At 45.5% G+C, this 15,744-nt stretch overlaps 1 protein-coding gene across 2 annotated transcripts in view; it reads right to left on the bottom strand.

Moving 5' to 3' along the window:
* The window catches only part of TTYH3 (tweety family member 3), a 646,372-nt gene that overhangs the window by 187,457 nt on the left and 443,171 nt on the right, over window positions 1-15,744 (bottom strand). For both annotated transcript variants that reach the window (XM_069647607.1, XM_069647608.1), the window contains exon 3: window positions 9,504-9,615. In XM_069647607.1, coding sequence (XP_069503708.1) covers window positions 9,504-9,615 — 112 coding nt within the window. The remainder of the gene's footprint in view (window positions 1-9,503; window positions 9,616-15,744) is intronic.

Raw genomic sequence — 15,744 nt, 5'->3', positions numbered from 1 at the left:
GGCTCTGAAAACAGTTTGGCCTGCTCTCTCCCAAAGGTGCTAATATATAACTCAAACATAATCTTAGAGCAAAGCAAGCTCTTGAGGCTAAGTACAGTGTGTGGTAGTGCAGTAGATCAGTAGATGTACAGATTGGGTGGAACTATTGATATCTACTTTGCATAAACATCTAGTTAGCTTTGTGTATTCGTTAAGTAACAGGAAGAGACTAAGCACAGTTGTGGGATGTTTTTATCCATGCATCCAAGCCCTGCTACAAATGGCAATGCTGATTGCCAAAAGCAACCCAGAGCTGTTGGGAATTCATTTTCTTAATGTCAAGAGTTTGCTGAAATCATGGGCACAAGACCACTCAAAGATTCAACCTTCTTGTGGGGGGTTCCATATCACCACTCTACTGTAAGGATGCCCATCAAAACAATGGCAAAATTCTCCTGTTAAATTCAAGACAACTCCCAAAAATGGGTGCAGTACCGGCTTTGGACACAAGCCGGCGCTAGCGGTCTAAACTCTGACAGGAGTGAAGCCTGACTTAAAGAGAGTGAATTCTGCCCGGCAACAACCCCCGACAGGAGTTGAAACTTGATCAAACTGCATTCCCAGGCCTGGCTGCCTCCTGCTTCCCCACCAAAAGGAGATGACACCTCTCTGATTAGATTAGGGGAGGGGCACCTGCAGAGGGCAGAGACACAGAACAATGCACTGTCCTGGGCTCAGGCAAATGTTATATTGGGGGGGTCGTAAAATAGCTTCCTCTTGGGAGAAGTGGGAGGAGAAGTGCCTCTGGGAGCCACCTGAGCTGGAGGCGGGGACAGACAGAAGCTTCACCCATGTGCTTTGGAACCTAAACCACACCCATCTGGACCAGAGCATAATTTTTAAAAAGATGGATAATTCATAGTCCAGACTTGTCAGAATTATATAATTAATATCATTATTCTTGTGAATTTTCTGTGCACGTTTTAAGAGGTGTTAGGACCCCGTGGTGTATTCTGGGGGGTTGCTAGCGGAAAATAGGGTCTTACTCCAAATGCCTGCATGTTAAAAATCTGACACTTCATCAATTAATGTCCATACTCCTTGCGCACATTTGTGTAATTTTTGTTAAATGTCCGATATTGGTAAACCGACCAAAAAGTGCAAAATGTTGTCATTTCTGAATCCCAGCTCGCAGGAACATGGGGCTAGAACAGAGACCTGTCTTAATTCATCTGTAATATGTACATGTAATGTCAACCACTTGTGTATCTGGGAAATATGTATTTGAATCAAATATAGATTTGTGGGCAAATTGACAAGGGGTGGATCCTCTTACCATAAACCTACCTCATCACTCTGACTCACAATTCAGTTCCCCCAATCAAGGGAAAGAGGAGAACTGGGCCAATGATAAGTTGAGAGGGTTGGGCATGCAGAATGAGCCGACCCACCCACTTCCAAAACACACAAAAAGAGACTGCTGGGACAGGTAGAGACATTCATTTTCCATTTCTGCGGAGCATTTTGACGGCCGACATCCCATCCAGACAGAGACCCATAGACTACAGAACTTTGAACCTAGAAGGCCCACTGCAAGCAAAAGTATTCTCAGCAGGCCTTCAGAATCCAGCAAACCTAACCAAACTATTCAACAGCAGGGCGAGCTGTTTGAATTCTTTGCCAAGAGCTTTTGCCAGAACCGCAGACCAGACCCAGACCGCTGTGAGCAGAACCAGAGATCCGGATCGCTGTGAGCAGAAACGGTGCCTGATTGACCCGCCGAGCAGAGAGAACCGCCGCTGGACGTGTTGACCAGATCCGTGACGAGGTCTATTTCAAATTTATATTGTGAGTACCTAGCAGAACTGTGCAGAACCAATCTCTTAGTTAAAATAATCTAATTCAGACTATTTTAGCCTATTAGAACTGCCTCCTAGAATCGTGTCATTCTGTCATCTTTAAAACTGAGAACTGTCATCTGTCATTCTGAGCTTTAACATTTCAAATCCGAAAAACTACCTTTATTAAATCGGCCGTATCTCCGGAACCGTTTGTGCTAGGAGCAAGTTTTAACTGTCATCTTAAAGCTAAGATTCTAAGCTTTTCCTACTCCCTATAGTGCCTCCGTAATCGCGCTTGACGCACGCGACCAAATTTGCCGCGATTTGACATTTTGCTCAATTTCAGCCACGTGTAAAAATATTTGTCCTTGCTTTGCTTGCTGAAATTAATGTGCAACCTGACATTCATAGAGCATTGCTAAAGTGATCCTGAACTGATTCAAAGTATCTATCAACTACCCTGAACCCCCTATAGGGAATTAAAAGCCTTTTTAGCGTATTTTTCACTTAATTGCAACCACATCAAAGTATCTTGCCTGTGTTTTAAAATCATACCTGTTTTTCTCTAAGCTTGCTAGGGGGGGGAACTGCATTTCGTAGTGCATTTTTGTTGGGATTCTCGAAGACTGTGTGCTCTCCTTCCATTTCTTACATTGCATTAGGGGGGGTGGGGGGGGTGAATTGCCAGAGAAAAAGTGATTATCTTATCTTTTGCTAAAATCATATCAAGTTATTTCTGTACTGCATTTTATTCCTCATTGTTTTTCCCTTGAAACCATAAAAGTATTTTTGCTACCTTATCCAGCCTATACTAACTCCTCATTGATTGTAAAGAAGTGTGCTAGTGCCAGATTACCCATTGTTGTTCAACATTATATCCATAAGTGTGATATCAATTATTAATTTATTATAAAAGTGTGATATATATCTTGTTAATTTTTCAAATAAACCTTTTAATTTGCAAAACAAACTTACTTCTTGGCTCAGTGGAGTCCGGGGGATTCTAAGAGGGGGGTGTTATACAAGGGTTGTCATCCAGAGTACTGAACTGGACATAAAAATACATCAATAAGGGTTTTCCTCAGCATCCCAGACTAGGCATTGACTTAGCTGTAGTGTTGATTGAATATCGCTTACACAGTGGATAGACAAGCAGGTAGAGAACAGGGCAAACTAGGTGATATATTGTTGTCTGTGACTCTCTCACTTTCAGGGTAGCTGGTATAAAGCAACAGGGTAATTAAATATAATGTCAAGGAGTTTGGGATCAGCTTATGGGAAAGCCCCAGCTGCACAGATGAATGCAACCAGCAAGTTACATAACTAGGTTTGCCATCAAAAGCAGTTGGCCGTGTGTGTGTGATCAAAAGTGTTCACTGGCCAATATGATGCACCCTCCCCAAGAAAATGAAATATAGTTGGCAGGATGAGATTAAGATTTACTAACCTAAACTTTAATGTAAAGAATGGAAATAAATACGTGTTTTACAGTAGCAATACTGTAATTATGCATTATGTAACAACTTACATTTTTAGTAATGAAATTACATGGCTGCCTTTAAAAAAATAAAAATGAACATACTGCTCTTTGCCAGACAGGATATAGTTAGCTTAATAAATGTATCATCCCGATTCTGGTTTGCAATTATTCGAGAGAGAAAAAAAGAATTGTTGTCTAGCCCGCCGAAACAGGCCTTTGGCAGTTAAGAGTAAAGGAGATAATTACAGCTGCACTCTCTCCATTAGCCCCTTTGAACTTGCAGCAAACAGATATAAGAGGGTGGAGAGATCCTCGAGGGAAAGAGAAATACAGGGCAAGCTGGGCTTTCATTGTACAGTGTTAGGCAAGGTTGTATGCAGTACCCTTTGGGTGCACTACAACAACCCTGACCACCTGGCCATAGGAACCCAACCTTTGGTATAAGTCGGTACTACAAAGGTTGGTAGTGTGGTCGAGTAGCCAGGCTTATCTCAAGAGGGGTCAATGTGAGCTGTAGGGGAGTTACACAGAGATTCACAGTGACAAGTATTCAAGTAAACTCTTGCACACAAGGTTTCTTGATTAATCAATTATTATTTTATTTGTCAGTTAGAATAAGCCTTCTTCAGAAGGGAGCAATATAAAGCAACACACAAACATACTTAAAGAATACACCCTCTTAGTTTTCTAGATCGGTAGATACCCATTTGGGATGGCTCACAAACACTACCTACACCATCAGGTGACTTCAATTGCTAGGGTGCTATGGACATTAATATATCACTGTTTGCATTTAGAATAGTCTGGAGAAGTGTCAAAGAAAAGAGGGTTCAGAATAAAACAAGGATTCACACAATGATTCTTAAGCAGGTAAGTACTTTCAATAACCCCCCAATGCAAAGTCAGTTAACCCTTTCCTGGAAGGAATGCAAAACACATAAGCAGAAGAGAGAAGAGTCATTCAGGGAGCCAGGACAGCCAATGTTAAGTTAGCAAAAGTCAAGGTGAACTGAAACAATTCATGCAGGTAAGTAGAAAGTCTTTCACAATGTTTAAAAAGTCTTTGTAGGTTAGAAGAAATCAAAGTAGGGCCACAAGCGGATAAGGCTTGTGAGGTAAAGAAGCTGATAGCAACTCTACAAATGCAACCAAGCAAGTCTCCAACGAAAACGAGTGGCTACACAACAAGCGGTAAGTACTCTTAGACTGTACAATACCTTTAGGTTGAAGAAAAAGTGCAGCAGGTGACTTCTGTTCCTGTGCAGCTCTGCAGATCCTACTGTTCCTGGGTCTCAGTTTTGGAGGACAAGAGGGAGGACGTCTGGGGATTCCTGCACTGCAATGGGACGGTCAACGCTCGCAACTGGCAATCTTCAAACAAGAGCCAATTCGGTGTTTCAGCGCCTCACGTCTACCGCAAATAGCACCACCGTGGTTCCTGGCTGTCGAGCTGGGCTTTCCTTGCATCTGGGGTCCTGCACTCTGTTGAGGGGGCTCAGGCTCGGTCAGTCCTGCTTCCTGGGAGTCCGGAGGATCTTCCTGGTGCTTTTGGCCAGCTTAAAAGCAACGCACACCAACTGGTGTTCCTCTCCCTGGCTATTCGATTCCAGCAGCAACTGCAATGGAAATTCAACCAGCTTCGAGAGGATGCTCAAGTGGCTGGCTTTGGAGTTGATTGGTGCCACCAACTCAAAGGAAGAAGTCGACCTTCCAGGGGCTTGTCTGTCAATCTGAATTTGGAGTTTCAGCACAGCTGCAGGGCTTCACCGGGCAAACTAACGGTCCAGGAGTTGCAGCAGGCATCTCTTCAAGTTCTTCTTCGGATTCCTTCGTTCAGTGGTCGACTCTGCCTTCCAAGCCAAAAAGCCTCGCCTTTTATGCAGTTTTCTCCCATTCATTCCCGCCTAGCTGTCAGTCACCTAGCAGGGTGGCTGTCCTTGCCGGGCAGCCAGCCAGCCAATCACCTAAGAGTGTATTCCTGTCTCCTAGGAGACTAAGCACAGGGAGTTTCGGGCACCTCCCTCGACAGACACCCTGGAGCCAGAGGCCGGTTTCACTCATGAATCCCACCAAAGACAAAACTAACAAAGGTATCAAACCTGGTTTGGCGCACAGAGTAAATCTCAAGAAGGACCTTTCCACAAAAATGGCGAAAAAAGAAGACCGGGGCAATTTTAACACAAATGGCACCCATGGGTGCTTTACTGTGGCTGCGAACGCAGCCCGTGGTAAAATCCCATAACGTTAGTAAAAAGTAAACCACTGCCACCAGCCATTCAGTGAGGAAAGGGTGCCATAAAAAATGTTACATGAGAAGCTAGACAAAGGGGATACTAAGTAACTCCTCCAGCACCCTATTGTAAGGTAGTGTGTGCTGGGTCCAGAAAGCTACAAAAGGTAGGTAAAGTCAATTTCACTTTACTGCTCTGGGAAACAGTAGTTTATCCCAGAGAAGGGATTCAAACCTTTGGGAAATCTGAAAGACTGCCTTGTGTCACTGCACTGAAGGTGCTGTGTGACACAATGTAAAAGACGATGCCTATGGAGTTTGTCAGAATCCACAACCAAAAGAAACAGTGCACAAGATCACATTAAAATACATGAGAGAGTGGGAAAAAGGTGCTCACCCTCTCCAGGTTCAGAAAATCAAGTCCTCAAAATCCAGCAAAGTTGCTCGGGGTCTCTAAGGTAGAGGGAATTAGCACATTTCTGAGAATTCTCCCTAACAAACAGGCTAACTTAAATAGCTAACTTTGCTACACAAGTTTCAATTTGATGAGCAAACCTACAGAATGGCATAGTAAATTGTTATTCACCACTGCTTATTGTATGCCTTGCATAGCCACCTGCCTTAAACATAACTCCCTCCTATCTGACCACTCCCTCTACTCGCTCCATGACCAGCCTACCCACTGTGGTGGGAACTCTCTTGACCTTGTCTTTCTCAATTCTTTGCTCTCCTTCTCTGGCCTCTCATTTGACCCTGCACCCCTCTGATCCTCCACTGTTGTGAGACATTTATTCAAAGCTAGAGTTCAATTTCATCTCCAGGATGCTAATGTGGAGGATGTGAAAGCACTCACATTGACCAGTCCAGAACAAAAGTGGATTTACAAAGTTAATGTGTTGATGTTGGCAGATGCATACAGGGTCCAGAGAACTGAGTGAAACAAAATAATGTTAGGAATGTTTGTTTATGTTACTGTAAAGGTTGGAATCAGTAGACAAATGTGCTTCCATTGATTGATCATCATAGAATAAATGCTACATCTGCAAATCTCTGGATCTGGAGTTTAATCCAATGGCTGAGAGTGCTTTGGAGCAGCCAGATGGAAGCAACACCTTAGCACCAAAAGTAGTTACGAATGGCTGTTATGTCACAGACCCATTGCAGGGGAGGAATGCCTTGCTCAACCATGATGTACTGACGACTTGGGTGCTATTGGTAAGGCTTTGCTTGGTTTACACAGACCACAAGCGAGGACGGAGGATTTAAATTAAAGCAGAGGGTGTGCCGTATTTGGGATTTTAGGGAAAAAGACCAGATCAGTTAATTATGCATGCATGGTGAGATATGCACTGCTCGGTGATGCCAGTGTGCAGATACATCATGCTAGAGCTTGGCAAAGACCCAGTGGGATGCCTTCACACCAAAGGAAGGTCTCCTTTTCTGACACTAGATAGTATTTGTCCAATAAGAATTCTTGCAAATGCTCACAGTGGAAAGGAATGCTACAGCGTGCATTTTAGACAAGGCAGGGTGTAAAAAGTGGAATCTCCAACACAGTGAACAGTCGGAGGTTGAAACGCTGTCTTCTACAATACGCTGAAACCAGCACAACGGGCAGGTCCAGGAGTTTCTTTATCTCTGCTAGACCTCCGATAGGCAACTAGAGGGGCAATGGAAAGTGAACGGGGAGAGGTTTAATCAGTGATTAAGTCCAAAGCCAAGGTTACGCCCATAGGATACACCAATCAACCACATTGATGGTAAAACAGGGGGACTGGCTCCTGCCAGGGCGGCATACTCTTTATAGGGGTAACAGGTGTTGCCTTTGTAGAAGGGTTTTAAAAAGATCCTCTGAATGTCCCAAACAAATGTTCGTGCCTCATTTTGGGCATCTTGCACTGAAGCGGTGAGAAACCTTTGTTATGGCTTGTAGTGTGCTGAGCAATACAACTAAGAAGTGGTCAAATTCCTTCTTCTGGTCTCTCCCCCCACTGGCTAACTATCTCTTGCTATTCGGCACCTTGTGCACTCCAATCCCAAGCCATTCTTAACCAGACCATCAATCTTCCTCCCTGCACCACCCCACCTTTCACATCCAGGTCTTCATGGCTCCCCACCACTTGAATTCTCTACCCTCAGAAACTAAGAAGATTACTGCCAGCATGGCCCTGCCGTGATGAGGGGGCACTGTGCTGGCATGGCTCTCAAAGCACACTCCCTCACATCATGGAAGTGCTGCGCTGAGGCCCTCGGCATTAAATCTGCCCGGGCTGGACCTGTCAGACGCAGCACAGACACAGTGAATTCCCGACTCCCCACAACATCTCCTCCTGAACTCATGAAGGTGGGACGGATGGCCCATCCCTTACCAGTTCCCAGAGCCATACCAGGCAGATGTGGCCCCCCTCCTCCGCCACACTGGTGTTGCCGGGCCGTAACATAGCAGCAGCCCAGGTTGAATGAATCTAGGCCCGCCCATCCCTCCTCATCGTGCTTTATGTGGTTGCAGGACCCTCCAGGCAGATTTCTTTGTGTACCCCGCTCCCCAGACCCAAAAGGTTATAATGGCTAAATAGGCCATGTCCTGGGGCATACCTGGAGTTATGGGCCCGTAAAACTTGCCAAGCGCCCTTGCTCCACATGGGCCTTTAACTCAGTCTTCAGGGCCGAAAACTGTGGATACGGCCCACGGGCTGGGTCTACAAAGCTTAGAAAATGTCTGTCTCCTCTTGATGGTACCAGCCTGTACACACCTGCCTCCCTACCACCAATCTATCAACTATTGTAATATGTAATTCCTTGTAAAGCCCCCATCTACTGGGACTGCTCTACCCACCAATTTAGCATTATGTTCAGTGCTTTTTGTCAAAGCACTACCGTCTTACCAATAAACTACAAGCATTGGCAACGGCAATATCATTGATTCTCTAGGGAACTAGTTGCAGAGGAACTCTGCTAAGCACACAATCCGGTTCCAATGAGACAGTTCTGTACTCCACTAGCAAAATGTATAGTTGACAATGGAGAGAGGGGGGCAGAGGCAGTATATGCGGGCCCTGTGAGGGGCACACAGCAACTCTGAACCTTAAATGGCCCGCATTCTTTAAGCTACAAATCTGTGTCATAAACTAAGTCGGTAATGTGTGGAGCAGGACAGTTGTATGGTTGCTCAAAAATCCTTTAAATGTGGCACTGTTTTCATGTGAGCAACAAGGCAAGGCCTTTAGCGTGGAGATATATGCATGCCTCGCATCAGTCATGGAACTCAGGAAACCCATGCTAACCATTCTTTCTTGACCAACTGAGTAAACAAGGTTTCTCAAACTCCAGACCTTGAGTGCTGGGATACTGACGGATTTTCAGGATATCCCTCATTAATATTCAGGAGTATAAATGTGCACATATTTAGAATCATACTATGCAAATGTATCATGAATATTAATGAGGGGTATCCTGAAAACCTGACGTGGATCCGGCCATCGAGGCCTGGAGTTGGACAACACTAGACTAAACAGAGTAACCTCTACTCTACCAGACCCTGAAACATATTTGCGGAAAAGGGAAATTAAAACAAACAGATCTATAGTGTGCTGGTGGCTTAAATATGATTGTGGATTGTTTCATGATCTCCATCTTGGAGCTATATTAAGCATGGATAAAGTGCACTATAAAGAGAAATTATAAGCAGCCTTCCAAAGCTGCAAGAATCTGTTCAACAGCATTTGCAAAACTTATCCTGGCTGTCCCTACCCCAAGAGGCTGATGCTCCTACTTGGATACTTGTCTATGACGAGACAGATTCCTCGAATAAATCTCAACACTATTTTAAAAGCGTAGGTCTCCTTTAACAAATGCCGCAGCAGGAGCATCATCTAAGTCACCTCTGGCCTGTACGCTCATTAATTCTAGCAAGGTTTGCTTTTCACCGGACATTGCTTTAAAAATTAATAAACAGATGCAAGATGGAGCTTACCCGATCTTGGATTCCCAACACGGTGCGGTTCACATGTCTAAGCGAGTAGGTCACCCGGTGGATTCCATCACTGGTCTCCCCATTCCCGTAGAAGCCTACAGCGATGCCAGCACTGCGGGGGAAAGAAGCAAATGATCACCATCAAGGTCTTATTTCAATGCAGTGCAGAGGATCTCTGAAACACCAGCACGCCAACAGCCACAATGACCAAGAAAGCAACTGTTAAAACACTCAAATGTCTTTCTGGACTCCATGCCAACAACGATCAGCATTAAACTTAAGTTGCACGCGGAGAGAGTGAAGCGTTGCATTCAAACTCTGTGTTGCATAAATCCACAAAGGTCAGTAGAGACTCAGATGAATTCAACTTCTTCTAACCAAGCAACAACAAACCAGTCTCAGGAGAACATGATAGAGACATCTTGCTGCAGGTAAAAACGGATATCCTATAGAGGGAGATGTGCTGCATTATGTTCCACGCTCTCTTATGCAGAGTGTGGTTTATGTGTTCGTTCTGCGGGGCATAGGCAACAGTGGGGGAACCCGAGAGCTGCTTCCGTTCTAGGGGGTCCAGGAAAGGATTTGCCAGTGGGCGGTTGGGAAGATTGGTATGCAGATGGATGCTAACCCTGCGGGCCTTTTATGAACCTACTCATGGCATGCTGTCAGCTGAATAAAGTACTTTCCTTGAGGACTGCTGTGGAGAGCGCTTTGTTTTATTGCCAGGGTAACTGCCTATTTAATATAGGTGACCTAAGCTGAAGGCCATCGTGCACGCTTTGCTGCGAGTTGTTTACAGCAACTAGCACGATTGTTTTGGTTACTACCAACGTGGTTTCTGAAGGAGGGCACGAGATCACGGGTTCACTGTGGTATGTGTGAGCAGCTTTTGGTGCAAGAGCAGAATAAGGGAATTTGTAGAACTGTTGCGGGTGCCACTTGCAAGAGGCTTGGCTTGGATTCACTTCACACAGAGAGCCGCTGAACCAGCAGGTGCCCCAGGAGCCAGTGAGTGTGCGCGTCCTGCCATGATGGGTGGAACTGCCAGGTGACTGCGCCGACCGGGGACGGCAGTTAGTGGGCGCCACCCTTAGCGGTGATGCCCACCACGGCCCAACCAAGGAGGGGGTGGGTGGAGGTGAGAATAGGGGGCTGGGACCAATCAGTGGCAAGGGTAGGTGACAACGGTGGAGTGCCGGAAGAGGTAGGCCAGTCCCAAGGAGTATTACTTAGGGCCTCGCTTGGGGCAAGGGGGCCCTGTTTTGGAGCACGCTCCGTTTCCAGAAGACCAGTGTCCATACACGACTTTAGGGGCACGGTCTGCCAAGTATTTGTAATTGTTCATTTCTTAAAAGGTTTGCCCAGTGGACGTTACAAGGTGTATCCCTTTAGGAAAGCACAGACCTGAACCACAAGGTTACTGCTCAAAAGGGAGGGACAGGGGTGTTGGAAGTCTTTCCAAACACAATGTCGTGGGAGGTGGTGGAGGTGTGGGGGTGTTAAGTGCAAGAAGAGGTCACAAAATACAACTAGAATTGGGAAGAAACGAGGGCACAATGATTTAATACTTCAAGAAATGGAACTGTGACAGCAAGAAGGAGAATGGAAGGGGCCAGTAATCACAAGTCAAGAGGGAAAAGGGGGTAAAAAATAAGAGGGAGAACAACAGAGATGCATGCTGAATGGGGGTAAATGGAGGAAGCGGAAGGATGAAAGGGGGGGAAGGGGTTAAGGGAGCGAATTAGCAGGGGAATACTCAAGGGGTTGATTGGTACGTGCGAAAGCAGGAGAAGACGCAGGGTGTAGGGGTGTAACGGGAATTAGTGTGGCAAATTCAGGGTAAGGGATAAGGGGGAGAATCCTTGGAGGTTGATAAGAGTTATTAGACTGAAGGGGGGGCAATGGCTAGAAGCGTTCCAATGCGGATAAAACAAGTCGACGGCCACGACGGCGGGGCGTGAGGGGGTGTTTGGCACATTAAAAACAGGTAGCAAATGGGGGTTGGGGCCGAATCAGAAGGGGACAGCCACTGAGTCAAGTGGTAGGGTGGGGTGCAATACGCAGGCTAGAGGGAATCACTTAGGAACAGAAACGTAAACGGGAAGATCTGGGACACAAACCAAAGGGATCTTGAGGAGGGTAATGCTCTCAGACAGAATGGTTAGAATGAATGGAAACACAAAATAAATGTGGCCAAGGTGAAGAGAGTGATGGATAGGAAGACCGAAGGGTGGACCCAATCAGAACCTCTGGATCTAGTCAAGAGGGGAGGGATTATGAAACCACACCCAGTGCAGAATCCTGAGGCGCTGGTGGAGAAACTGAACACCTGCAAGGTAACTCCTGCTCAACAAAGCATGCTGCAACAATTTTACTTTCCCACCTAATCAACTGGTATTGGCTCTTTATTTGCGGGGGAATATTTTGTTATTTATGTTTTACATTTGTATAGCGCGCTACAGACCAAAGGCATTGAGGCGCTTGTTACAAGAAGGTGTACGTAAACAAGATTGCATAGGAGGCAGTAGTTAATTAGTTACAGCATATTGGCAAGTTACAGACAAGTAGCAGTTTAGCAAAGGGATATGAAGCAAAGGGATGCAGGGGAGGGGGTGCGGTGCACCTGTGGGGGCAGCATCGGGTAGTGTTGCAGGAGGGGTCGCAGATGTGTGCTGTAAATGCTATGTTTGCACATGGGCACCCTCAATGAGTGGGAAAGCAGGGGCTAAACAGAGTGGGAGTGTGTGTGTGACACACAAAACTACGCAGCATGGAGGCTGCATATTTGTCCAGCTAAGCGCCGTGTTGACTGGAAAAGAAAGCAGCACACCACCATGCTGCTATTTGTGGTAACCTGGAAACACTGTGGGTGCTTGGTAAAGGAAAGGCACCGGCAAATGTGCCATGGAATAATGAAAGGTAAATAAAATGGGAAATGCAGAATCATGGGCAAGGCGATTGCCAATTCACATGCCCCAGGGATAATAGAACATTAAAATTAGCCTGTCAACCTGCATTGCACATTGCTGCAAAAAAAACTTGAATGTGTTCGTGATAATTTGTTATGTCTGCATATTGTCTTAATTAGCGGTTTTAGTTTTTGGCTTTCTCCTGTTTTTTGTGTTAATGCTGCTGGTAGCATTTGCACACTCAAGAGGCCGCTGTAGATCCCAACTTGCATTGCATCTTGTCCACGATTCCAGGACCTCCTCAGTTCTTACCGTCACCAGGGATGTCGCCTATTAAGCAGCAGATTTGGAAAGAATTCCAAGATGTCAGCTCATGGACCAACTGGATCACGGAAGGCCCAATTCTGCTTGGGCATAGGTCCACGAGTGGATTGGGTAAGGGAAGTCGCTTATTGACCCCTCATGCTACCAAACGGATTTGAGAATCATGGTTAGGCATGAACGTGAGGATGAGGGTCAAGTCAATGGAAAATGAAAAGGAGGCTTGATGGTTTGATGAGTGGAAGTGTGGTAAGGAGAAAACAATGGGAGTGGGTCACAGGGCATGAGCGAAGAAGCCATGCTTTGTGGGCAAAGAGGTGTCTTGGTTTTGGGGACCAAGAAAAGGTTGAGAACATTCTGGAGCTGCCATGGTCACTGATGATGGGAAATGGTGGAACAAAAACAGAATCCTGCTGCAGCATGAAGTATGTTTTGATATGTGAGAGGAGGGAGATTTGCTGCATTGCGAACATGTTGCACGGTGCCTTTTATACACAGCACAGTTAGTTCACTTGTTCATCCGCAGGGCCTGGCTATCAGCGGGAGAACCTGCCAGCTCTTTCCTTTTAAGAGGGTTGAGGGAGGGCATCCGCATTAGCAGTTGCGAGGGCTGGCGTAAAGATGGCCGCCGGCCCTGCTGCTGGGGCCTGCTCTGAGTCTACTGACGACCTGCTGTTAGCCGGATGGTGAGCCTTTCCTCAGGACTCCGGCAGCAAGTGTTTGGCTTTCATGCCAGTGTAATTGCCGGATGCCTCCTGTAGGCAGGGGTCAATGTACGGGAACAACGAGTTGTAGTAGGTCAAGCTGAATCTTTTCATCTACCAATTTACAGAGTAAACAAGAATATTTGCGTGTATGAAATTCAATTCATGTGCTCGGGGACGTACATTGATGGATACGTACGAGATTTACATGGTTACTTAGTGGATGAAAAAGAGTCCCCATTGCTTATTGCAGGAATGCATATTCAATGTGCGTTATTTTTTCTGCCGCGTTACAAAAAAAAAATGAATTGCGATAATCAACAGAATCCACTACATTTTTCATGTGCAAAAATCGGCCAAAAACTAACAAAACACGTTCTCCAGTTCCCCGTCTGCCAGGGCATTCCAGGAACTCCTCCTATATGTGCCTATGTCTGTCAAGTAAAACCCATAAACTGTTTCTTTCTTTTGCAGACCTATATCTTTTACAACAGTGTCAGTGAGGATTTAAAAAAAAGTAATATTGTACCGTTCACATGGTTTCACCAGACCAGTCTTGCAGTACTCCATACATGCTCAGGACATCACAATTTCTGTATAATCAAATATTTTATTTCGACCAATGATAGGTCAAAAAAGTCTAAAGAATTACATTTAAAAAAAGAACAGATAAGATATAAAAATAAAATAACCAAGGATAAAATACAAAAATACGCTGTGGATAAAAACGGTATACATTAAAAAGATTAAAAAAATAGCCCATCACACACTAAATACCCATAAGTCTGTCCCTGCTGCAGTTAAATGCTTGAGACCCTTCCTCCATGCCAGCAACAAAAAATGTTCCATGCCAAACAGCACGCTGGGATCACCCACCAAACAAAAATGCAGCACAAGTGATGCCTTGTTGCTATTAGAAAGCATAACTAGAGGTGCCAAATATCCCCTCCTGGCATGCTTATATGCTGGGCAGAAGAAAACAATGCTCAATGCTTGGACTTTGCTGGGGCAAAATGGGTAGATGGCCGAATGACACACATTCCAGATGTGTCCGAGAGTGGCCAAAGGCAACATACCAATGCGCATCTTCATGTACAAGATCCTCATTTGTTTAGATGGCATATTATCAAGATAACTTTAAAACCTAGTGGTTACTTCCCTAGTCAAATAAGGCGCTAAACTGGCTGAACACACAAGATTCACTCTGGTGACCCTCTCCCATCTGTCCCTTAGGGCTGTCTTAAATAATGCTTTGAAGTTCCCTGAGATAGAATCGGGCTGCAGCCAATATCCTTCCATCCCCACAGCAAACCGCTCCCTTCGTATAACCTGGAACCAGGGCAAACTTTGGCCAGCTGAGCAATTTAAGACATCTCTACCCGTTCTCCTAAAGGGGATCAATTTGCCATTGTACCACAATCTAGCCCAGAAAAACACTGGCCTCGTATGAGAGATTAACTCAATGCCCTGCAAGTCCAAGTCACACAGTACCGGGACATTTGGCACTGACCTGCTAAATTGCAAATGTCCCACAGTTCGGCCCCATACAGAGCTGCTTGCCTTGCCTGGGTCTTATAATTGTGCAAGGCTGCACTAACTGGACACGTCCCATGGGCTTGTATGAATCTAGATATGGCTGCACAGTTCCTGGCCAGCCCACTTTACCTGGTCCGTCCAGGCACAATTGGCAATCAGACGAACCCCCAAATCTAAACTCGCGACCTGCTCCATGGGGCCACCACCCAAAGCAGCTTTCAAGCGATGATGCTTCTTAACACAGGGTTTGCCTGACATCATTGACTGCATTTTCTGTAAATTCATTTTGAGTCTATTGTCCACACTCAACCCCTCAAAAATAGCCATTTGCTTCCGTAACCCACTTGGGCTCAGAGAAAGCAACACTGCATCATCTGAGAATAAGAGGATGGGGATTCTCTCCGATGCCAAGAGTGGAGCATCTGTCCGATAGGCCAACAGCAGCTCAATCACTATTAATAAAAACACAAAACAAAATCGGGGCAAGAACACATCCCTGCCTGACTCTGGTCTCAATTTTTACTCTGGAGGAGACTCGACCATCAGATGAAAATCTAATCACTTCTTCGTTGTTGCAACACAATGACTGTATTGCACCCAAAATGCCCAAAGGCAAACCCAAGTTTGACAGTATGGCCCACTGGCCAGCCCTCGGTACGTTGTCAAAAGCGATCTTTAAATCGACGAAGAATACATAGATCTTCATAGATTTTAAAACAGCGTACTTCTGGACTAACAGGGAAAGACGCAAGACCTTATCGACCGTGCCGA

This window comes from Ambystoma mexicanum, chromosome 2q (assembly GCF_040938575.1).
Source record: "Ambystoma mexicanum isolate Mex_15411 chromosome 2q, UKY_AmexF1_1, whole genome shotgun sequence".
Lineage (NCBI taxonomy): Eukaryota > Metazoa > Chordata > Amphibia > Caudata > Ambystomatidae > Ambystoma > Ambystoma mexicanum.
The sequence above is the reverse complement of the archived record's forward strand: the minus strand, read 5'-3'. Positions and strand labels throughout refer to the sequence as shown.